Genomic DNA, 25585 nt, shown 5'->3' with positions numbered 1-25585 from the left:
GCAAAGGTGGCATTTTTACATTGTGTATTGTAAGCTAAAGTTAAACGTCTAGCTTCTGTGAGTTGTTGTTGCTATATGGGATTAATTCATTGATTCATTCATTCATTCATTCATTCATTCATTCATTCACTCATTATTTTGGAGGTGGTATTAGGGGGCAGAACATTCTCATCCTTGAGAACATTTGATTAGATGAAAATCTTTGTAGTGCTGTCATGACCTAAACATTTCTTTTTTTCTTTTTGCATTTCTTTGTGTACTAGATAAACAGACAGTAAACATGTCTTTTTATACTAAATTCAATAAATGACTCTTCTGATGTGTTGAACTTTGTGAATGAAGTGTTCTAGGTTCAAATTGCACACTAATCACTTTTGGCTTCTATAGGAAGACTGTCTATGTAATATGTAGTTTATTTGAATAAAAGTGTCAGTTAAATGATATGTGATTATATTGTCAATAAAGATAAAATGGTTGAAAAGGGAAGGATTGGGTTGTTAGTTGATAAAGGGACAAATGCTGTCCAGGAAAGACCAAAAATGTTTTTCATGATACTGCTTGTTTTATGATGAAACACAATCCTGTTGTCATTGCTCGGAAAACCCAAGCCCCGACATGAACGCCTTGCTTGTCAAAATCATTTCGATAGGCATTGTTTTCACATCATATGCTGGAGTAAAACTTGATAAATAGTTTTATGGTCTTTCAGTGAGGAGTTGAATCAGGACCCATCCCTGACAAAGTACTTTTGTTCATGGTTTTCAAAGATGAGGTCATGGCATCTTTTGACTCTAGCAAATGAAAGATGAATATGCGGCAAAATACAATTGAGTTGTGACAACAAGCATAGGCCTATTTATTGTGCTGTATCTAACTATGCATGATTTTGTAGCACTTTACTATTTGCATTTAGCATTGTTTATATCCCTGCTGTCCGTAACCCTGACAAATTTTGGGGTCACGACCCCAACAGTTGAAAGCCGAAGAATTCAAGTGTAAACAACTTGAGTTCATTGCGCCATTGTTGTTTTGTCAGTTTTCATGTGTTGGTCCGAGGAAAAGTTTGGAGTGCAAGTTCCCAGCATTAGCCTGGTGTCGCTGTAAGAAAAAACTGAGTTTAAGGATGAAGCTCGAGTCATTTCTCTCTCTTTCTTTCACACTCTACTTTCCTCTTGTCTTCTCTCTTTCACAATCACACTCTTTCACACTCTTCTCTGTCACTTTTCTTATACTTCCTGTTTCTATTTCTCTCTTTACACTCATTTTAAATGGCTATCACATTCTCCATTCCAATCCATCATGTCTCGCAAAATATTTACTCACCCACCTCATGTCTTTCTAAAACTATATGACTTCATACTGGAAGCTATTTTCCATGCAGCTTTCAAGCTTCAGAAAAAAAGGTCAAAAACTCCATAAAAGTGCCATAAAGTGGTTAATACAAATATTTCAAGTGTTCTGAAGTCAAATGATGACTTTTTTTGAAGGACCTTTGAGAAGGAAATAGACTCAAATTTTAAGCCATTATTCAATGAAAAGCTCACTCCGTTTTTCTTAGCGCATTCATGTGAATTGTAACATCTGATTCATGAACCAGCCGTTCATTTTAAACAGATAATTTCATTGAATCAGTTGGTTTGGTTCACAAAATAAGTCTAAGTGATTCATTTACAAATTGACTCAAGTTAACAGCCCTCTGTGGGGGAGATTATAATCTTAATTACCTCAAATAATGATCATTTTAGTCTGTTCCTCTCGCAAATCTTTTACATGTAGACTTAGATTAATATAAACAACTGTTACGAAACTTTAACGGTGCTTTTGTGTTGTTTTTGAAAATTGAAAGCTATTCTATGTAACTGCATTGAAAAGAGCAACCAGCACTGTCTTCAAAATATCTTCTTTTATATTCCACAGAGGAACGAAAGTCATACAGGTTTGGAACAACATGCGGGTGAGTAAATGATGACAGAATATTAATTTTGGGTCAAACAGTTCTTTTAACTCTTTGCTATGGAAAACCAGTTTAGTTTGGTCATTTTTCAAGTGTCCAAATGCCATTTCATGACACATACATCACTAAAATATCACATTTTGTCCGTAGAGAGGCTGGCTAACAGAGTCCACACCCTCCCTCATACTTTTAGCGCTTATGTTTTTGCCTTCCATCTCTGTTTTTTTCTTACGCATGTCCTCGCCAATGTCCGCTTTTCTTCCCCAGTCTTCTGTTGAACGTTTCCTCTTTTCATGTGTAGCTCCCCTTCCTCCTCTCTCCTTCACAGAGTTAAAAGGGAAGTAGGAGATTGTGGCCATAGCAGACTCAGCAGTGCCTTTAGTTCCCTGCGTAGTCACAAACCCCTCTCCGGAAAATCTAGTGGAGGTTAGCTGACAGTCCAGAGATATTATCTAACCCCTAAAACCTGGAGCCATGTAAGTATCAGTCGACCTGATCTATAGTTCTATTAAAAGTTCATAGTTTTAATACGCATATTGGTATATTAAGGGCAGTGAGATTACATTTGTCCTTCTTAGATGGCATAAACAGTAGTGTTTGTGGAAGTAGTAGTATTAGTGGCATTAATATTAATTAAATATGGTAATACGTATTAATAAAAGCAGAGCGGTTTCATATTTGGTCCTATTTGGGATCGCATGCCAGTTTCTCACTGGGTTATGAACTCACTGACCTTCTTAGCTCACATCTGTGTGCATCTGAGAGTGGCACAGGATCTTGGCAGCTGGCTGAACATCTGGGGCTGATTTTTTCATGATTTGTGGGTGATTCTTGGTAGATTTTTATAACGTCAGACGGCAGGTCATAAGCTTTATGTGGTGATTTAGTAAAGTTTGATTTTGGTTAAGACAGAGTTCTCAAAAGGTATTAGACTTGGATTTTTGATGTCATTTGTGTGATTTTCTGTACATTATGGATTAGATTAGTATGCGCCACATTTGATTTAATGTGAATAGGCTGATGTAAATAGTTTAGCCTACAAAACATTGAAAACACATTTTGCAAATGAAGTTCAGTGGAAGAGAAACTCCAAGAAATGTTGGTTGTGAAAAACAGACCTGACCTGTGACATTAAGATACAACCGATTGAACAGACTGTACTTCATTCCCAGGGTTCATATTGGCCCTGGAAAATTGGAAATACCAGAGAATTTCAAAAGTGTAATTTACAGGCCTGGAAAAGTCATGGAAATTAATTAAATCATAAAAAGGTGATTGAAAGGTCATGGAAATGTGTTTAGTTAATATAATTATGGTAAATAATTGACATTCACTGGTCAGAAGATGCAAGAACACTCAGAGCCCTTTTATCCATTCATGTCAAATTAAGATACATAAGCTAAATAACCTGTGACGATGAGATGAACTGTCAGAAGTGGTTGAGGGATGAGGCAAGGACTCAGTCGCAGAGTTTAATGGGCTTTTTAGTAAAAAGAAAACAAACAATCAAAAATTACCCCATATGGGAAACACTGTCCAATGGTAAGGCAAGGCTTGATACAACAGCGAAGACATGATCACAATCTGGCACAAGAAAGAGCAAACAGAGAATAAATAGGGAAGGAAATAAGGAGGGTGGAGAGGGAGAGCAGGTGGGGCAAATGAACTGATAATCAGATAACAATGAGGGTGGGGTCAAGACACGCTGCCTTCACCTGCTGTCGGAAATGTCTTACTTCCCACTTCTGAATTCGTGATTATGTCGCGTTCAGGTACTTTGTTGGAAAGAATAGGATGGAGGAGGACATCAGGTTTATTTGCCTATTTATTGGGGAAATCTTATTAAAGCCAAAATGTATCGAAGACATTTAATTTTGATCTAAATGTCTATATAAACTATACTAAACTAAATACCTACACTAAAAAAACTATAAACATTCACTGGCAGGGCCTGAATTTTGTTTTGGAAAATGGGGTTTGGGGGGAAATTCCCCCCTTAGGTGACTCTTGTGGGGGAGGGATTTTTTTTTAGACATGCTTTTTATTATTATTATTATTATTATTACATTTATCAGCTAAATGTTTGCTTACTCGTTGTTTTTTTTTGTTTTTACAATGGGGTAATTTTGTTGCGCAATAGCTTACACATAGCACAAGGAAGCTTGATTAAAAAAAAAGTCACGCAGTCAAATTGCAAATAGTAGCACAAATAAATACAATAGAATATAAATGACAAGATATACGAGAAGATATAAATGACATAAGCAGTGCTTTAAGTTTTTCAGGTAGGTCTAACAGTAGCGTTCAGGTACAGAAATGCTAGAGAAATTGATTAAATTAATCCAATGTAAAATAACACTGATTAGTCTTCATTGTATAAATTAAATACAGACTAATCCTAACAATTAAAATTAAAACAATTAAAAGTCTGTAAGATTTTTGTAATGCTTTTATTCAGCAAGGATGCATTTAATTAAAGTAAGTAGATAATTAAAGTTTAATTAAAGTACTGTAACCATTTACAGTAAATGTTTTCTATTCTTCCAAGAATCCTGAAAAATGTATTATGGTTTCCAGAGAAATATTAAGCATTACAACTGATTTCAACATTGCTAAAAAAAAAAATAATAATAATTCTTGTGCAGCAAATCATCATATTAGGATGATTTCTGAAGGATCATGTGACACTGAAGACTTAAGTAATGATGCTGAACATTTTGCTTTGCATCACAGGAATAAATTATGCTTTTGTAACATATTCATATAGAAGTTATACATTTTTTAAAAATCAAATAAACAGATAGTTTAATGCTGTTAAAACTGTTTTACTGTATTTTATCAAGAGAGACTTCTCTCAAAAACATTAACAAATCTTGCCGACCCCAATCTTTTGAACAGTAGTGTAAATGTGGGAATGGACATGGACGAGCAGAAGGATGGATGTGTCATTTTCTCTGTTAAATCTCATACAATGGTGAATTTGTTTGCAGATGTTTTCATTTTAATCTCTCCCTTAACAATATTATTTAAAAACCTAACGTTTCTGCCACCATATGCTCATTTCAGTAGACAATTAAAATGAACATGCCTGACTAAATTAGCTTACTTCGTAAAACACAAAGTCATAGATTTAATTGTGAGCATTTGCTTGATGTGACTAATATAAAGTCTTTCTCTCTTTTTCTCCCTCACCATTCTCTCTCCCTATTTGTGTGTGTCTGTGTCTTACTGTTGTGTGTTCCTGTGCATTCCGGCCTGTGCTATATGTGTTTGCGTGTGAAGGAGAGGTCCGCGGCCTGCGGGGGGATGACATGCATGTGTCCAGGCATTTAACATCATTGAGGATTTTAAGACTAGTAGGCTGCCCTCCGCCAAGCCATGATGGACATTCTGGTAACTGGCCCTTTTCTCTCATTGCTGTTTGTGTTTGGGGTGTTTTTGTGGTGGTTTATTTGCGTATTAATGGAATGAAGAGTGGTTTGTTCATTTTGGTTTCTTCAAGTGATGTCCTGATCGATACTGATGGATATTGTTTGTTGTATCCAGGACCAGGCGGAAATGGAATTAGAAACTCCATTATTCACAAAGTTCCCTTTTTGTTGAAGGGTTAGTTCACCCAAAAATGAACATTCTGTCACCATTTATTGTCAACATTTACCCATATGTCGGAACAGAAAAGAAGATATTTTGAGAACATGCAATAGAAGTCAGTTCTTTTGTGTTCCAGAAAATGTGAACTCCGGTCCTGGTCCTGGTTATACCCATATATCATGATGTGTGTTTTCTTTTCTTCACTGACGATGCTTTTTGTGTTTGATACTTGAGAGAATTATTCTGGTCGTTGCTGGAATTTTTTTGACTTTACAGCATGTGAAGTCTCTCCCGGTCTGCTCTCCTCTCCTTGAGTCTCCTCTTTTCTCCTCACATCTCATCTGGTCTCCTCTGCTCTGTTCTCCTCTCCTTTTTTCCACCTCTTGTCTCCTGTCCTTTCCCTGTTCCACACACACAAACACACCAATTTATAAAAACCTCCCATAAACGTTTTTTATTTTTTTTTATTTTTTAGATGAGCCTAATTTAAGCTAATTATAATTACTATGTCCCACAAATCATTCTTTGACATTTTTATTAAGCCAGTATCTGTTGTTTCAGATGTTTCACTACATTTCTGGTATTTTTAGAAAGGTGTCACCCCTCAAAAGCCTGCACACACACACTCACGCTTCCGCCCTGGCTAGTTTCGGTCCATCAAAGCTCACAGAACAGCAGAGATGGATGGAAAACAAGAGATCCAGAGATGTTCATTAAAGACTGCAGGGAAGCTAGGAAGACAGCAAGAGAGACAGAAAGGAGAAGTCTGAAGAAGAGGGAGGGAGTGATAAGTCACATGATTCATGGCCAGTCCGCCATGGCATCTGGATAAAGTTAGAGGAAAGCAAGATTTAGATCTAAAAACAGACAAGCAGACAGACATTCATTCTATGTGTGTGTGTGTGTGTAAGGGAGTTTTCCTCTCGTCTGTAATAGCACAGAGCAGCTTACTCATATCTCCAGTTTATTTAGTTGCATGTCTTTCTGCAGAGCACCTCCCAACTCCATAGACTAAAGTTTGGCTCACATATTTGAATATAAAGCAAACATTCTCTCTCTCCCTCCCCCTCTCCTGGGTTAAGTTTCTTGCCCTCAGGAGATCTCTGAGTTTCTCACGCTTGATGCCAGGTTGGGGGTTCTCTGTGCTAGTGCTCTCAAGCCTGTTGGTTTTGATACTCCTTTTAGAAAACAAGCGGCCATGTCTTTTTTATAAGGGATGGAGGTGGTGCAGCCTATAGTGGATCTGGGCTGGTTTCCAGAAAGCTCAGGCTTTCAGTCCAACAAGGATTGATTCATGCAGTAGTGATCATGCATGAACGTTGCAGAAACATGGGCTGTGTTTGCAACAGAATGCATATTGTGCAGTACAGTATCCACCTTATTTTGCAAAACGCAGGAAGTTAGCTATTTTCTTGTGATGTGTGAGATTTCTGATTGATTAGCCACTAAAGGTAAATAAGTTGAAGAATATCAAAGTGCAGTGAACGGTAAAACTATTTGTGCTACAAACCAGTATGTGTTTAAAATTCTGATAAAGAAATTAAAATAATATGATAACAGATAACAAATAACAAATAAATAAAAGCAGTAATGCGCATGTTAGTGGCTAACCGCTGAAGATACTGTAAAACTTCTTAAATTTGGTTGGATTTTGAAAAGTGAATTGATGTCACCCAATTTGCCCAGTTGATTGTTGGGTAAGCACCCAACAGTTGAGTTGTTTGAGTTGATTTGTTGAGTTGCAGTGTGAGTGTTTCTGCTCAGGCTCATGCTGTAACCTCTAAACAAACAGTGATAGTTTAGTCATGTGACCGAGTGGAATAGAAGTTACAAGTGCGGCTCTGTGTTGCTTTAAAGGGCTGTTATGTGTGTTTGCAGTGATTTAAGACCAAAGCGTAGCCAGTTCCTGGTGGGCCGCTGCTCTGCTGCGGTTGCTCTTCAGTAAAACCACTTCCTTTTCTCATTGGTTCTTTGAGGCAGCTCCCTCTTATTTGAAACTCTTACTTTCGTAGACCACTAATGCTTCTTTTGTACATCTTAAGTCCTTGTTTTGTTTTGTTTTGTTTTTACCTGTTAAATGTGGAGCGGTTGCAACATTGCCACTGGCTAAATTGAATTCAATTCTCTTCACATGTTGATCCTATATATAAGCACCGTAAAAAGACATCCTGAAGCTTCAGGACTAGTACAGTTAATGATGACTAGAATCACACAGTGTACTGATGATCATGGGATGGCATGTGAGGAGTTCATGCACTATTAATGGGAAAAGAGGCCAACGTGGCCACTGTTTCCCAACTCCCAGCAGGAAGTTGAAACACTGTCAGTCTTGTTCAAAATTGGTGGATCCGGGAAAGGCCCCTTTAGTCTTCCTAACCTAATAAGATCATTTTCTGTATTCAATCACTAGTTTGGACTGTAACAGTTACAGTTCACATATGCCCCTGTTATCTCCAGAGGTCGTGACCTTTTGCTCCCCCATAAGCTGCAGGATAGGAGCTGGTGTATTGACTCTCAGAGGAAACTGCTTTGTGAGGCTGGCTGTGACCACGGGCACGGGATGCTTCTGCTTTTTAATGCCAGCTCTTGATGTGGCACGTGTTCGCTCAGAAGTCACTCAAGTGTCATGTGTCAATGTTATTAGCAAACACTGGCATGACAGAAACCTCAGCTTCTCGTCATGTAAATTGTGGAAAGTTTTTCAAACTTTTTTTTCAGATCAAATAAAACTATTCTGACATGCTTATGATATATATGAATAAATATATATCATAAATATAATAAATATATATATATAAAAAAAAAATATATATATATACACACTTATAAGTTTACAAAATATTTATATTTCAAATAAATGTTGCTCTTATGAACTTATCGAATAATCCTGAAAAAAATCACGGTTTCCACAAAAATATTAAGCATTGATAATAATAATAAATGTGTCTTGAGCATCAGATCAGCAGATTAGAATGATTTCTGAAGGATCATGTGACACTGAAGACTGAAAATGCAGCTTTTCCATCACGGGAATAAATTACTTTTTAAAATATATTCAAATAGAAAGCAGTTATTTTAAATTGTAATAATATTTCTGAAAATTACTATGTTTTTGATCAAATGAATGCAGCCTTAGAGAATAATAATAAACTTTCTTTCCGAATGTTTGAACATAATATTGAATATAATATAATATAGGCTAATATAAGTAAATTACACTGTAAAAATGATTTTTCGAAGTTGTAAATATAACAGATTATTACATTTGACAAGAACATGCTATATCTTTCTACTACAAATTGAACTTTTAATTCATTGTTACTTGTCGTTTCTGTTTATATTTCTGAAATTTACCAGCATTTTTGTGTGAAAGTGGTTTCAAGTAAATCCTACACCAATTTTGTTTCTGTGTATATGCTGAAATGACCAAATCTGCATCTTCACGCTGCTGTGTAATAAATAAGATGTGTTAGATGAATTAGCTAACTGAACTCGTTGAGCTGTGTTGTGCTGAGATGTGTGCTCAATGATAAAGAGGGTATTTGGAGTTGTGCACGGATGTTAGCTTTAGATGTGGTGTTGTGGACTCATTGTTTGTCAGGACATCTGGTTTGATCTGGTGAGAGGTGAGCGTCTAGAAAGAGGAAGAGGTTGCGGCTGACTCATTAGATTTCAAGCGCCGTGTGCCACTTACAACATCTGAAGAGTTACAACACTTCCTTTCCTCTCCTGTTCCTTTATCTGTACTCTTTACACTTGAAACTGTTAGCACAATGTCACGGTAAACAGTAAACGTAACACTGGGTTGTACAGTATTTCACATTGCAAATGTGTGAACCCTGGAGTGGATTAATGTTTTTAGTACTGGACAGCAAAGAATTTACAAAGTGCCCAGAAATATTTAACAAAATTTAATTTATTAATATTGAAATAAGCATTTAATAGTTTAATCCATGATCAAGTACAATGTACAAAGCCTTAGGGTGCTCATGATAGTTTTCATAGTTGAGGTCTTCGTTTCCCGTGTGACTGTACGAAATGAGCCGAAATTTACAGTGGGATCTCCTTACATGGACATCAAACTACAAATCCTGACAGTATTAAAAATATCTATTGGCCAAATAAACTATTAGTGTTATAATACTATGTGGCTGTTATTTCACACAAGGTTTTTGGCTTTTCCAGGGTGAGTTGATGATTTAAGGGAGAATGTTAATGCACTCTTAGCTCACAAATCTTTATGCTGGCGTAGGTTAGTGTGTGTGAAGATCTGAAAACTCGTTCTCTTTGTTTCACTGGGAGCTTGAGTTTCAGAGCCTGTTAGAACAAGACCAGAGTTAGCAAATGCTCTTCTCTTCTGTGAAATTTTCTGCAGTGTGTTTTGTGTTGTGTTTTTTTATTTTGTCTTGTCCTCTGTTGTTTTTTGTTTAGTCTTGTGTTTTGTTGTTTCTTGTCTTGTCTTGGGTTTTTTGTTGTTGTTTTTTTTTGTTTTTGTCTTGTCTTGTGTTGTTATTTTTGTTTTTGTTTTTTTTGTCTTGTCCTCTGTTGTTTTTTGTTTAGTCTTGTGTTTTGTTGTTTCTTGTCTTGTCTTGGGTTTTTTGTTGTTGTTTTTTTTTGTTGTTGTTTTTTTGTCTTGTCCTGTCTTGTGTTGTGATGTTTTTGTTTTGTCTTGTGTTGTTTTTTTGTCTTGTCTTGTCGTGTGTGTTTTTGTTTGTCTTAATTTGTGTTGTTTTTTTGTCTTGTATTGTGTTTTTTGGTCTTGTCCTGTCTTGTGTTGTTGTTTTTTGTCTTTTTTTGTTTTGTTTTTTTGTCTTGTATTGCCTTGTGTTGTTTTTTTTGTTTTTTCTTGTCTTGGGTTGTTTTTTGTTTTGTCTTGGGTTGTTGTCTTTATGTCTTCTTTCGTTTATTTTTTTTTTTTTTTTTTGTCTTTTGTTTTGGTTTGTTTTGTCTTTTTTTCTGTTTTGTCTTGTTTTGTGTTGTGTTTTTTTTGTTGTCTTGTTTTGTGTTCTTTTGTTGTCTTGTGTTGTTTTTTTTCTTCTTCTTTTGTTTTGGTTGGAGCTTTGAGTATTCATTCTGCCCGGCGTTGCATTCATGAGCATTAAACATTGCTGGACAGAACCTATTTTTAGACTTATTCATACTAGTAATATATTTATATAAGTTTGATCTAACTAGGCAATTTTTTTTTGGGGGGGGGGGGGGGGGGGGGGGTGAATTTCCTCTCCATTAAAGAACATAGACTAAGAGGAAATTCCTCATCACATTGATTGCAATTAATTTCAAAGCATTTTGCACCAGTGGAATAGACCTTATGTAGCCCCGCCCCTTTTCAGCGCTGCGCTCATTGTCTTTTGTCTTCCGGTTTGTATTTCCACAGCGATCTTATGTATTTATGAATGAAATGGCTGTTTTAAAATCTTCCCGGTCTATTTACATTTGTTAAGACACCAGCTTTAAACATTACAATGCTCGTGCTAACTTTCGTTAACTCTACAATAAGTAAATCCACTTCACCAGCTAATTACTCCTCGACAGCGATGCCATAGACATACACAGTGCGACCAAAAAAAAAAACGGAAGTTCAAAGACAATATTCTAAAGATTGCTGCTCACTTGTTTCTCTGGCGCATAAGGTCTATAGCTGTCTGATGTTTGCCCTCGTACCTTTAACCTTTGACCTCCTTTGTACTGGACACCAAATTCCCCCGTAAGGTGCGGCAGGGATGACTCACACCATAAGGGCAGGCACCGCTTTTAAGAGTACCGCTTTTATGTCAAAGTGAAATTCCAGTCTCAAATATCGGAGTGTGTTTGTTTTCACTTGTTTTGTATGTAAACTACACGTCTCTGCCTGTCTGTGGAATCATGCCAGCATTGCACATTTTAGTGCAAACTGCTGAGCATCATTCATTCGAAAACTCAACATATATACATACATATATATATATATTATATATATATATATATATATATATATATATATATATATATATATTGCAATGTTTATCATAAATGATTTATCCATGCACACATCATTATTTTTTTAGAATCCATTTGCCCTCATTATCTTTAATCAACTAATTTGAACTTCCCCTCCCCCTTACAACGAGACACAATGCAAACAAATTAGTTTTATGAACTGGTTCCTCTTAAGGAATCTGTCCAAAAGACTAAAAAGAGCCTCAACATCATTAAATCAGACTCAACGCCAACGGTTCGTTCAAAGCCATTACAGACGTTCTTAATTATGGCTCATGTCTGGTTGTGACAATGACAATTTGTAATTAAAGAAAAAAACATTTGTTACATTGAATCGACTGCATTAAAAAAAAAAAACCTTTCCGCCCAGTGATGGGACCGCGATCCCAACTTTTCTCTTTTGCTGTTGTGTAATCATGGGCACAGTGCCTGCCGTTATTTGAACAAGCCTCTCTCTCTCTCTGACTCGGTCCTCTAGCGCTGATCTGTGTTTGATATTATGAGGGAATAATCACACAGATTAATTCTCAAATGAACTCTTAATTGATTTAAGCCCCCGGGCATGAACAGCAGAGCTTTATTCAGCCCTTCAGCACCAGAGCAACGCCACCCAGAGAGACAAGTCCCAGCATGCCTCCATTTCGGTTCTCACTCTCTGAGTTTCACCCTCTGCCATGTGCTTCACAAGGGCCCTGGTGACACTGGCGCTCCCAGGGGCCTCTATTACTTTTACACCATGTCCTGTCTCTCGCTCACACATTTAGCCTCTTCTCTAGTGCTCATCTGCAGAAATACATTTTCACTGGGTTGCAATGTCAAGCACTGGGATCGTAGTTGATCCGTATGGACCAGGCACCATGGTTCAGAATGCAAGTGATTCGCCAATTAATTGCAAAGTTTTATCATAAAGCAAAAGTTTTTTTTCATTTGCACGTGTTTTAAAGTGCTGTCAGTTTAAACATTCAAGTGATTTTAAACCATTTGAGTTTAAGAAGAGGCGAAAAAGAACAAAATTCTGAACTTGCACGGACACTGAGCTGCACGCAAACACTGAATCTGCTCTCTTCTGCATCTGTTTGTGTTTGAACGGACACATCCACGCATAATTATGTCAAAAATACTCATCTCGGTGAGAATGCTTGTAAACACAGTCACTTATGGCTTATGTGAACGTAAACAATTGAGAAAGAAAACGGATGCGTAGCGTATCATTATATTGGATCCGTGCATTTGGTCTTAAAGTGACAGCAGCCTAATATACCTGCTGCCGTCTGTGTCATTAATGTTAATCAAACAACAAAATACAAAGAGAAAATCACTTTTGTAGCTGTACAAAATATTAATTATATCTAATTTATACAGTGAAGACAATGCAGTGTAATTTTACATAATAATTGATAATTCAATTTCTGTACCTGAATACTCTAAGACTTACCTGAGAAACATAAAGCACTATTTATTTAATTTGTACAAGTTGATCATTATTTCCAAAAATGTTTTTTGAATATATTTTTCATAAAATAATATAAATAAAATGAGGTTTTTAGCTAATTGCACCATATTTTATAACAAGCTATCGTTGTCTTTGATTCTCTATTGGTCAAACTGTCTAATACTTTAAGAGACTTGTTGACCTCAACACACAGTCATAAGGCTCTGCAGGGGTCCTCTCGATGATATGTTTTATGTTTTTTATACATGTTTTACTGAATTTTGTTTGGATCACATGACTGAACACATTTGCCCCCATGTGCTTGTTCATTTATTAAAATGCTTTAGCACAGCCACTGACAAGAATTGGCATCCAGTTACCTAAGGAGGAATATTTTTGCAACATGTTTTGTGATGTCTGCATTGGGATTTGTATCTCAAGAGACACCCAGAAGATACGTTCTTCTCTCACATCTACTCGCTGTCTTTCTTGCGATGTGTATTGCTCCCTCTCACTGTGGGTCAAATGGGATGGTATTTGGGGTTGCCAAAACTTGATAAAATCCCTCCTAACAGGATTGGAGGGAGGGTTAACAAGATTAGAAAGGACTGAGCTTCCACTTTGTCTCAGCTCAGGACCCACACACACATTTGTCTCTTCATATTTTGCAGAATCATTAAGTAGACCCATAAATACTACCCATTTGAAGCATGTTATGGTTAACATGCCGTTCATTCTGCGGTGCTTAACACAGTTGTGTATATGTGTTAAATCCCTGTGTAATCTTTCAAGCCTTTAAAAAAAAAAGAAGAAAAGAAAAAAGACGCAGACTAAACAAAAAACACAAATGTTCACAGGACCTCATTTGAGACTGTCATTGTGCAATGCTAAAAAAAGCAAACAGGAGAGGCGTTTAATACAGACAGAATCTCCGGAGGGAAGTACAACACCACGCGCTGTGAGAATGTAGGGACGGGGGAGGATTTATACCTTGTTTGCTTTCGACTGTATTTGTGAAGTGTGGAGTGTGTTGTCAAAATTTCTGGCCACCATTGACCCCAGTGCAGAAAATAGCTCGCCAGCAAAGAAAAAGAAAGCTTGAGAGGGGAGGGTGAATGGGGGTCTGCCAATAGCTAAAAATACTTCAAGCGGCTGCAACCATCTTTACAGAAAGAATTTCACGCACGAGAGGGAATGAGGAGAGAAGTTGTGAAAAGTTTGTGGAAAATAAAATGAAAGGCAGGAAAGTAAAACAGTGAGTGAGTAGGTGTTGAGGGGACGTCTCCTCCTGCCTCTTTCACAGCCTGTCAAAGGCTGAGGGAAGAGAAAACACAAGATATAGTTCATTGTAGCTGCCTGGTAATTTGTTTTGCTTGGTGTAGGCCTGTCACGATTATGAAATTTGGCTGACGATTAATTGTCTAAAAAATAATTGCGGTTATGCCGATTAATTGTCAGTTTTAGGGCTTTGACGATTAATTGTCTGTGTTAGGGCTTTGGCGATTATGCTGATTAATTGTCTGTTTTAGGGCTTTGTGCTTCATTCATTAAATAATTGTGATGAATTTAATCCTTTGTAAGTTATCATTTTGCAGTGTAAGATTACAGTTAACACCTTTAAATATTAAATAAATATATTCAATAGCTATGACAATTTGTTTATTAAACTTAGTGAGTGTATAAATCAGCAGCAAAAAGTAATTTTTGAAAACATCTGCACAGTAATTTAAGTGTTAATAAAAACAAATGTGCACAAACCATGATAATATGATACGCTTCAAAACAGAGCGGAACAAAGCGCGTATGCGCATCGCGGGTGCAGAATGATGTGCTTAATGCAACATGGAGTCACAGTGCGCATTTAAAAGTTCACGGCACAAAGCGAAGAAATGTCGAGCGCACAAATCCTAGTGTATATCAGTCCAACAGTTTATTGATCATTTGTTTCTTCACAGTTTTAAACTCCAGTTATTGTGCGTCTGATGCCAATTCATAGTCCTTGTGCTGTGTAGGCACACGGTAGCGAGCGAGTCATTTAGAAACAGCAACTCCAGCAAAATAAAGTCATTTTATGCTAATCCACAGCCCTTTATCTACAGATCAAGCATTATAACGTCAATGTCACATTGGAGAAAGTTTTACCGTGTATCCTGTCGTAACCGGACGACGCGCGTTGTTTGAATGCTGAACGGAATGATTGACAGCTGCAGAGTTTGAATGCTGAACGGAATGATTGACAGCTGCAGACGAGTTTGTGAACTTTAATTTAACAATGTAAATATACTACTGTCCCTCACATTAAGCTATGGAATGGCTTCAGATGACTTTGAATATATTGCTAGAAAACGTAATTAGTGCTTGTCTATTTATTTTGGTTCATGACTCCCCCTTGTGCCGTAGGTCTATAAAAGAGCGCAATAATCGCGGTTGTCTGAAACAATCGCGGTTAGATCAAATAATCGCGATCAGACGGTTATTTAATTATCGCGACAGGCCTAGCTTGGTGGACTAATAAAGGTAAAACATTTGACAAATATCTTAAATGTGCATTACATGGATACATGGAATACTGGTACCAAGTTGGTCGATATGAGAATTTCTATTTATTTCCTCTGTTTTTACATTTAGATGACCTTTTCGACCTCTTCAGCAGATCTAAAAATGTATAATTATTTTCACACTGTACATTATAATGCCTAAATTTACTTGCATTTCAAATAATTTATTCAAGTTTAACGTGTTTTTTTGTTTTTTTTATTTAGACAACAATAGTGAAGAATTTTAAATTCGTTTCATCTGATCTATTTCCTAAATACATGTTATTGATCCATGTACATTTTTATCGAGCTTCCAGTGAAACTTGTCTCTGGTAACATATGTCGGACTTCTCCAGTCGTCTGCAAGCTTACATTCCGATCTGCCTCCATCTAATCAACAACTGATGGATTGAACCAAGTTTCTTTTTTGATAATCTGTTATACTCTAATATACGGTATGTCATAATACAGAAGAAAAGATTTGCTTCTGCTACCATTTCATCACAACTTAAATATCAACCATTTATCAGTTATCTGCCAGAATTTTTATATTTAGAATAGGATTGCTTCTATGGCATTGAGGCGAAAACCCCTTTGGAGCCTTTATTTTTTTTACCAAACCTAATGTTTTTATTTACTAGATGCCATTTTAGAAATACTTTATTCGCAGGTGCATTTGTGATTGATTTCTAAAATGAAAGTGTCTCATATGGGACAGTTGCATCTCGACATGGTTGATATCATGAGGGGACAACCTGCCTCAAAAGGCTCCATACTCCTGGTTTCTTCCATCAAGGTAGACATTTGTTGCCATTTTGGGTATGAAGTTCTACTTCGCGGTCACCCTCATGCACACTTCCTCTTGTTGCTTTAACTTTGGTTTCCTCATTACAGTGAACAGTTTTTCTTCACTCCCAGGCTGGCACTCAGTCTTGTAGAGACACTCAGGGGTTTGTTGTTGGTTTTGCCAGAGGCTGTGGAAGTTTCTGAAACTGTGGAGTGGTTGTGTGTCTGTGTGTATGGAAGTTTTGATTTTAAAATGCTCTCCATGCATGTGAACATGACCGTGCTCTCTGAAGTTGTCATCAAACAACACAAAAGCCTTTTGTTTTAATGCTGTGTGGTTCTCTTTCTCAACACACACATACACACATGTACAGTATGTTTGTGTGTCTATTGTGATGGCATTAGAGATGTTCGGTATGCAGTGGGATAGGGCCTCTCTATTTAGGACAGCTGGCCCAAATGTAATTGGAAAAGAATTATGGCTTAGTCCTTTTAGTGAATTAAAAATAACCTCTGAATTGAGAAGGTCATATGGGGGAGGAGAGGAGAGGAGAGTTTAAACACACCACCCCACTCTCTGTTCCACTTTAAAGGAATGTTCCGGGTTCGATACTGGTTCATGCTGTCGATTACCACAGAAAACCATTGACTTGTCTCTCAGTTTGATAAAAGCAGAGAAATCCCATTTATTGTAATGCACTCGTGTGCCATTTCCATGTAAACTTTGTTAAGTACTGAAAACTGTGAGAATATATATATATTTTTAATTTCATATATTTAGGATGCATAAACAGTTAGCAATGACATTAGTCTGACAAAGTAATCCGTTTTAATCAAATTTTTTTACAACCATGTGTATTGTACACAGAAGTGTGCATATAACCTAACATGTCAGGGATATATAGAAATATTAGAAATCAACAAAAATAATCACATAAAAACTTTGTTTTTGGTTTGTATTGCTTTCAAGATTTTAATTTTAGATTTCCAAATATGTTTTAATATAAATTCCAAATATGTTTAACGTTTAAATTGTTCGAACATAAAAATAAAAAAATAAAAAAATTAGTTCCAATTGACTTAATGAATATAATAAAATAATTAAATCCAATAATTCATATAATTAACAATCAAATCCAATAAAGACTGGATTCATCAAGAAACATATAAAAATCACATCAGCTTCTACAAGATTTATGCAATCCTAGCTTCTTTATGTAAATAACATTCTGTTTTCTCTCAAAACAAATGTACCTTAGGAAATTTCCAAAATAAATTTTAAATTTTAAATTCTTGCTTGCTCGCTTGAAATGTGAAGGCCAAGTATGGTAACCCATACTCAGAATTTGTCCTCTGCATTTAACCCATCCAGGGCTGCGTTTCCCAAAAGCATCGTAAGCCTAAGTTGATCGTAAAAACGATCGTACGACTGATCTTAATATTACGGTCTGTTTCCCAAAAGCATCGTAGCTTAAGTAGCACTTGAAAATCTTTGTAGATCTACGAGTGCTCTGGAGTAATCGTACAGCAAGTTCATCGTAAGAAGACAGATTTATGAGGACACCTGCAGGACAACCGGCAGATTACACCTTTAACTTTATTCAAATGTATGTGATTATAATATAAGGTTTTGATTGTACTTTATTACACTTTATTACTCTTTTTTGTTGTTGGTTAAATGAATGTATAAATTAAATAATTAAAAAGGTCAGAAAACAAAACTTTATTCAAATGTATGTGATTATAATATAAGGTTTTGATTGTACTTTGTACACTTTATTACTCTTTTTTGTTGTTGGTTAAATTAATGTATAAATTAAATTATTAAAAAGGTCAGAAAACAAAACAAAAAAATTGAAATAATTTAATTTAATAATTTTAATCAAAATTTAATGAAAGAACAAAAAATAAATAAAACAAATCCTTTAAATCTGTTAAAAATTACAACCTTTTTTTTTTTTACGTTTTTTTTTTTCAGCCATTTTGTCAGTGCCTCCACCTGTAGGTGCTTTATATAGACTTGTCTTGATTGCTAATCCATAACAGATGACAATTATTAGGTTAAACGTTCAGAATACGATTCCATATAAGGTTATGTTTCAGAACTTCACGAATGGACAGCGACTCTTAAGTAGCACGTAGAGCACGTTCTCGCGCGTTCATGTTAAGTTCATTTTTGGGAAACGCTCGTGGAATTGCTGCGAGCGTTCGTAATCTTGCACGTAGAAAGCGCTCTTAAGAGCTAAGATACATCGTTATCGGGAAACCCGGCCCAGGTTAGTGCACACAGATTAGGAGTAGTGAGTAATGAACACACACACTGCAAACCGTGGCCACAACTGCCCCCATTTTTTTTCCTGCAATCAAACCATACAATGTAATTTGTGCCACAGACTGCTGGTAAACTCAATACGTCAGTTGAGATATGGTGGTCATTTTCATGACTTTCAAAAAAAAAAAAAAAGTTCTCTGATGTGCAGTATATGTACATCCACCCTGTTAGTCGACAGATTAAACTAATGAGTGTAAAAAGTGTGCTTTTATGAGTTTATAAGTTCACAGTATACACAGTTCATAGTCACAGTCACAGTTCATAGTTATACAGTAATGGAAGAGGCACCCTTAGGCTATAACAGGCACAATGCCGGTATTAACGTATCGGTACAGTATGCGTCACATGACTAAACATGTGGCATCGTTTTCAAATACCTCTGTTTTCACAGTCCACACTATGGTAACACTTTATTTTACAGTGTCATTGTTACATGTAATTACTGTAGTAATAACAGTAAATTATGCATAATTACATGCAATTAACCCTAAACCAAACCCTAACCCTATAGTAAGTACATGCAGTTACTTAATATTACATATTACTCAGTACTTAAATATATAATTACACTTTAACAATGACACCTTAAAATAAAATGTAACCCACACTACTTTTACTTCTATCCACTTTGGAGAGTGTTTTCAAAAAGCTTTGTTTTCGTTAATAAAAATGCTGTCTCAGTGTGGACGGAAGGCCAAAACGGAGAGAAAAAGATGCGTTTTCAAATGAAAACGCATTAGTGTGGACAAGGCCTTAAATTGTGGTTGGTTTATACAGTTGTTTATTGGGGTTTCTCTCAGGTTAATCTGGTCTCTGTGTGAGCTTGTGGTGGCAGAAATCAAACTAACCCCATATCGTGTGATGTATCACAATGGCCCAACACTTTTCTTCTTTCCCTGTGTCTTTGCCTCTTTTAAAGGTGGATTGAGAGTGGAACTGAGGTGGGTAGAGTAGTAGCCAAAAAATGTACTTAAGTACAAGTAAAACTACTTCTAAAAATAACTACTCAAGTAACAGTAAAACTAATAGGCTAATGTTAATAAATGCTTGAGTAAGCATCTACATTTAAACAGGGCAACAAAAGAACAGACTATGGAACAGAAGAGAAAGTATGTGTAAAGAGAGAGAGAGAGAGAGAGAGAGAGAGAGAGAGTGTAGCGTGTGTGTGTGTGTGTGTGTGTATTTGCTTGTCTTACTGAATTTTACTGTTGAACTTCAACCATAATTGGCTCGCAACGCAAGGTATATACACTTCAGTATTGATCTTTTAGCTGTGAGCAGGAGTCCTGCATGACTGAAAAGATCAAGACTGGGTATGCGACCCCAACTGGGGTCTTTACGCCTGATCCAAAAGCCACTGACTGCAGCGTTCTACAGTAGTTGCTGTTTCTTTGATGGTCTGGTGCAGGGCTTGGCCGTGGATTCCCAGCTCTTTCCACTGCCTGATGGTCGATGTTGCCACAAAGCCCCTGCAGCCAATCTCTACCGGACGGACCAATGCTTTCCATCCTTTTTGCTGAGCATCCGCTGCCATCTCCGTGTACCGAAACCTCTTCCTCTTATTTGCTTCCTCAGTAGCATCCTCCCAGGGTAGTCTATTAAATGAAATACACAGTGTGCACTGTGCAGGGTGCTGAACCACAATACCAGGTCTGGTCTTTACTGACAATTTACTGAGTTGTTTGCCCACATCAGCCAACATTTTCTCGTGCTCCTTCGAAATGTACAGACTTGGACAATAAAGGAAGCCTTCCCTGTACCTTCTGCTCTTCCCGAATGAATGACACTGCCTGGGTTGTGCTTGGTGTTCTGAAGGAAACAAACAAAAAAGACTTTTGAATTGACACACATAGAAGTATTACCAGTTCTCAAGATGCTCTATTATCCAGGAGGTTCTGAATTTTTGGAAGTAGTAGGCCTATATCTGCAGCAATCAGCTCTGGTTCCTCCATGACCTTTCCAAGACGTTTCAGGATTCCTTCTTTTAGGGCCTTAAGGGGGGGTTTACAGACTTTACAGGTTGACTCCAGCCTCTTCAGCTTGTTCAGCAGTTAGTAAAGAGTTGGCAGCAGGACAGATGATTCCCATTGGAGTATTTGAGGGCCATTGCAACAGGCTTCATTACAGCAGTGTACTCAGCCAAAAATCCCATTTCAGCTGGATTCAGCCTGCACAAAAAAACACAAATAGCTAATAATAATAACAACAATAATGATATTGTAGTTTAGCTGTGTAATTATAGAGTACACACACACACACACTAACACTATAAACATTAGAATATCTTTTAAATGCTAACATGTCTTACAACTTACATTTTTATCTTTAATGCTGTGCATACGTTTCAAATTCCTTGTTCTCCTTGTTCCTTCTGGATGCACACCACCCTTTCTACAGCAAGGACCAGTGAGTTCCAGCGGGTCTGAGTGAGATGCAGGAACTGAAATTTACACTCAGGGTTCAAAAGCCAAGGCTGACTGTCACAATTGTGGTCTTCTGTTCTATTTTGATATTCTGTTCTGCTTCCTTAGTTCCTGTTGTCCCGCTCTGTTTAGTTCCCGGTTTCCTTGGTTACTGATTATCTCCTCATTTGATTCTATGGTTATGAATAATAATCACCTAGTAGTCAATATGCTCGTCTTGTATTTAAACCTCCTGTTATGTTCAGTCCCTTGTCGGTTCTTGTATGTGTTTATTGGTTTGCGATTTCTCCTACGTTTCCCTGTGTGTTCCTGAGTGTCATAAAGTTTAAATAAGGAATATTCGGAGTTCCTATTCCGTCTCGTTGCGCGTGCTGCAGACCAGACAGTTACACTAACCTGCTTGTTTTACTACACATTTTGCAAATGCTGACCATGACAGTCTCTAGTACGTATCATTTCCAGCCTCTGCTGCTGTGGCATCAACACTAATAAGACTGAGAAGATGGCATGCCACTTCTGACGTCTGGGAAATTGGTATTCCAGGCCTGAGTCCTCATTCAAAATAGTGAATACATCTTGGTAGTACTCCACCTCCAACTCACTTTCATCTTTATCTTCAAGGATGGAGTCTTCTTTCACATGATCTCTCTAAAGATGTTTTGGCAATCCAAAGGCAGGTGACCTCTAAGTAACTGCACTGCCTGGCTGACCAGCATTCGGCTGTAGTAAAGACATAATCAACATCATTTAATTTCTTGACGAGTGCACTTTTCATATTTTCGAATGCCTCCTGTATTTTGTGGCGTAATGTTTTCCTTGTCATGACTATGCACTGAGGTTGCAAGGTTTATATATATATATTTTTTTTTTTAAATAAAGGTAATTCCATGACATAAAATGGTTGGTTGTCTTCACAAACAAAATTGACCAACAGTTTGTCAACTTCTGCCTGCGTTACCTTTGTGACAGGGACGGAAAAGCCACTCATCAAGATTTTATTCTGAAAACGATTCTTCTAGTGGCACATAACTGGATAGAAGTTAAGGTGCTGTGTGTGATTGCAAGATGTCATAAATGCTGCTCATTTTGCATTATTTAGATCATTTAAATGGGTATAAAATGTGCAGATGTTTGGAATAAACATTTAAATGTATGTTGTTTCTAGAGCTGACATATTTATTATCGCTGGTGCTAGATCATATATCAGAAAAAAAACGAAAAAAAAAAAAACGTGAGAAATCGATTACATGATGCATTGCGATGCGGACATGGCCGATTCTGCATAGATGCAGTAATAGACCATAATCGACTATAGCCGTTATAGCTTACTGACATTTCTCTGACGTCATTCGCCACATACGCTGCTTGTATTCATTAATGAAAATGTAGCCATGTCCAGTAATATTGCAACGCATCGTAATGCTTTGTGATTTCGAATCGAATCGTTGACATGATAATGGTAATGGTATTGAATCGTGAGACTAGTGACGATTCACACCCCTACAATAATAGGCATCGTCGTGACACTTTCCACCATGTGTTTTTTTTTAAGTTAGAGCTGGAATTCTTGTACGCAGAGATAACTTGTTTTGGTGCACATAGCAGGCATTGCATTAAATAGCTGCTTGGAGTGAGAAGATCGATTGATTGAATGTAAGGCCATGGGTGCCTTGCCTCCATCGATACAAACTCTTCTTTCCTCTCCTTGGCCCTATCTTCCAGAACTGAGCCCGCTCAAAAGTGAGCAGTTGATGCTTACGCATTCAGAACATACAGCGTAGCCTGTACGTAATATAAACTATTAACACTATACATTCATTATTATTTAACATTAATGGGAGGAACATCACTGAATGTAGCAAAAGTAAAAGTACATTTCTGTAATTAAAAATGAACTTGAGTACAAGTATGGCCAGTAAAGCCTACTCTTACAAGTACCTTTTAAAAAAAAAATTGTAAATGTAAATGTAGTGCTTCCCCACTCACCTCTGTTTGTTAGAAGATTATGATTATGTGGGGTTGTTTAGATGGACCGATTATGACCTCATGACCACATGCATGATAATTTCCAAACTCAAGTCATCCGATGTAGAGGGTTTCCATTGTGTGTGTGTGTATGTTTCTGCACAGGGTTTGGTATTTACTCTAATATGTCTCAGTACACAGGCCCTGTCCCGGCAGACCGCGAGTCTCCGATGACGCGGAGCGAGACGTCCCCCAGCCGTGCCCAGCATCCCTCCCCCTCACAGAAACCCAACACCTGCTGCTTCTGCTGGTGCTGCTGCTGTAGCTGCTCATGGTACGACCCACTCTCCACATGGTACATTCCACTCATCAGCGCTGCTAGTCTTACATTCCACGTCCATTCCTTCACGGAGATTATATTCTCCTTCAGGACGCAATTTTGTAGGCTAACTGGAAGTTAGCATCACCCTGCTTCCCTCAACAAAAACCCAATAGGATTTTTCCATTGGCTTTTGGATTATTGCAGAAAACAAGTTCTGTGACCAACAAAAGTTTAGAATTTTTACACATTTCATATGTTCACCGTCTTCAAAAATGAACACAACTTTTTGAATCACCAGAAGTAAAAAGCTAAACATAGGCTATAAACAAACTACACTACAACCGCATTACTTCAGTGTCACCACCATTAAGCTTAATAATAGTATAATAATATCTTTTTACAATACAATCAAATCCCTGTGAAAAAATCAATGCTGTGTTATTTTCGGACAAATATTCAGTTTCACTTGGAAATAATGCCACATTAAGTTGAATATGTTATAAAGCTCTCCCTCGTACTGTCAAATCAAGAAGATCCCTCATCACCACATTCAGTTATTTTGAATGTGAAAGTGTGTGATTGAGATGTGATCTGTATTTCAGCATGATAAATGATATGTGTTTGTGAGTGCTGGTGAATACATGCTTCTGTGATCATATACACATTCAAGTGTACGGTCAGTCAGGAGAATAAACGTGGTTGGAGAAAATAATCGCACTCATTGTTCAAGCATGCCATTTTCACATAGCTGTTAGTAGAGATAGTTAAGGTCTAAACCCTGATGTCCTCTTAATGACAGAGCTTCATTAGAGCTGCTTCTGTAGATACTTCAGAAACCGATGCCAATTGAATGACTCTTATGAACTGGTTCTTTTTAGCGTTTCAAAGCCATACAGTGCGGCCAGTGTAGTCCGACGATTTCCGAACAAATAACTTGTATGTTTCAGTTCTTGATTCAGTGATTCAAAACCATAGTGCAACCAGTGTGGTCCAATCGATTCATTAACTAATAACTCTAATGAACCAGTTCTTTTTAGAGATGCAATACAGCACAACTCTTTTGAACTGGTTCTTTTCAGTGATTTAAAGCCATACAACCAGTGTAATCCAACGATTACCAAATGAATGACTCTTAGTCTTAAGAATCATTTTTTTGTTTTTGTGATCCAAAACCATACAGTGAGTCCAGTGTAGTCAAACTGATTCCCAAACTAACGACATTAATTAACCTATTATTATTATTATTATTATAAAAAAAAAAAAAAAATTTTCAGTGTTTCAAATCTGTACAGTGCAATGACCGTAGTCCAACCGATTACCAGATGCATGACTCTTATTAACCAGTTATTATTAGTAATTCAAAGCCATAAACCATGTCCAGTGCCATTACCAAATTACTCTCATGAACAGGTTCTTTTTAATGATTTGTACTCCAACTCATTCCTTAAATGACTCTTATTAACGGTTATATTTAGTGATACAAAACAATCTGGTGCGACCGGTGTAGTCTTACTTGTTCCTAGGGTTGCAAAATTCTGGGAATTTTCAAAGATGGAAACTTTCCATGGGAATTAATGGGAATTTAAGGGAATTAACAGGAATTTATGGGAATAAACGGGAATAAACTGGGAATTTTCAAAGTTGAGGGTTGGCTCTTCATAGGGAACTTAAATATAGTTGAGGAAAGTATATTTTAGCATAATCTTGTCTAAAACAATAAGATGCCATTCAAATACACTTGAATATCCACGCCATTCCTCAATCACACCATAGCACACTGCTTAATGAATGGCTATTGAGACCACACCCCCTACTGGCACTGTGCATGCCTCCATCACATGTACAGAAGCCCAAAGCACAAGACTATTGAAGGCACACATTTGAGCCTGTGGACTAAACAAAGTGAAGTAAGTTTTGATGATATTATGGGGAAATATTTTTATTAAATGTTAAATTGCAAATATCACATACAAATGTATTCATCTAGTAGATAGCAAGCTGATAAGTTAGATGCTAAATAAGCTAGCATAACTTTATTTACCACATAAGTAGGGCTGGGCGGTATGACGGTATATATCGTTACCGCGGAAGAAAATGTCAACCGTAACAGATTTTTTTATTACGTGTATACCGCGACATGTAAATAAGTAGGCGTGGTTAACTCACGTGCAGCGTGCGCGAGACTGAGACACTGATATTTGTCAAAGAAACATGAAGAATGACCAAGAGGATCCACAAAAGGAATTAGCCTACATTTTCAAAAA

General features: G+C 37.0%; 1 protein-coding gene across 5 annotated transcripts in view; it reads left to right on the top strand.

Annotated features, from left to right (window-relative positions):
* Nucleotides 1–25585, top strand: part of rgs19 (regulator of G protein signaling 19) — a 40870-nt gene that overhangs the window by 7468 nt on the left and 7817 nt on the right. For 2 of the 5 annotated variants that reach the window (XM_079848688.1, XM_079848686.1), the window contains exon 2: nucleotides 23194–23333. In XM_079848688.1, coding sequence (XP_079704814.1) covers nucleotides 23194–23333 — 140 coding nt within the window. Of the gene's footprint in view, nucleotides 1–1917; nucleotides 1955–5260; nucleotides 5348–23193; nucleotides 23334–25585 lie in introns of those variants that run through there. The other 3 variants (XM_079848687.1, XM_079848689.1, XM_079848690.1) reach the window with 3 other exon arrangements.

This window comes from Squalius cephalus (assembly GCF_949319135.1).
Source record: "Squalius cephalus genome assembly, chromosome: 18".
NCBI lineage: Eukaryota > Metazoa > Chordata > Actinopteri > Cypriniformes > Leuciscidae > Squalius > Squalius cephalus.
This window is presented reverse-complemented; position numbering and strand designations above follow the sequence as displayed.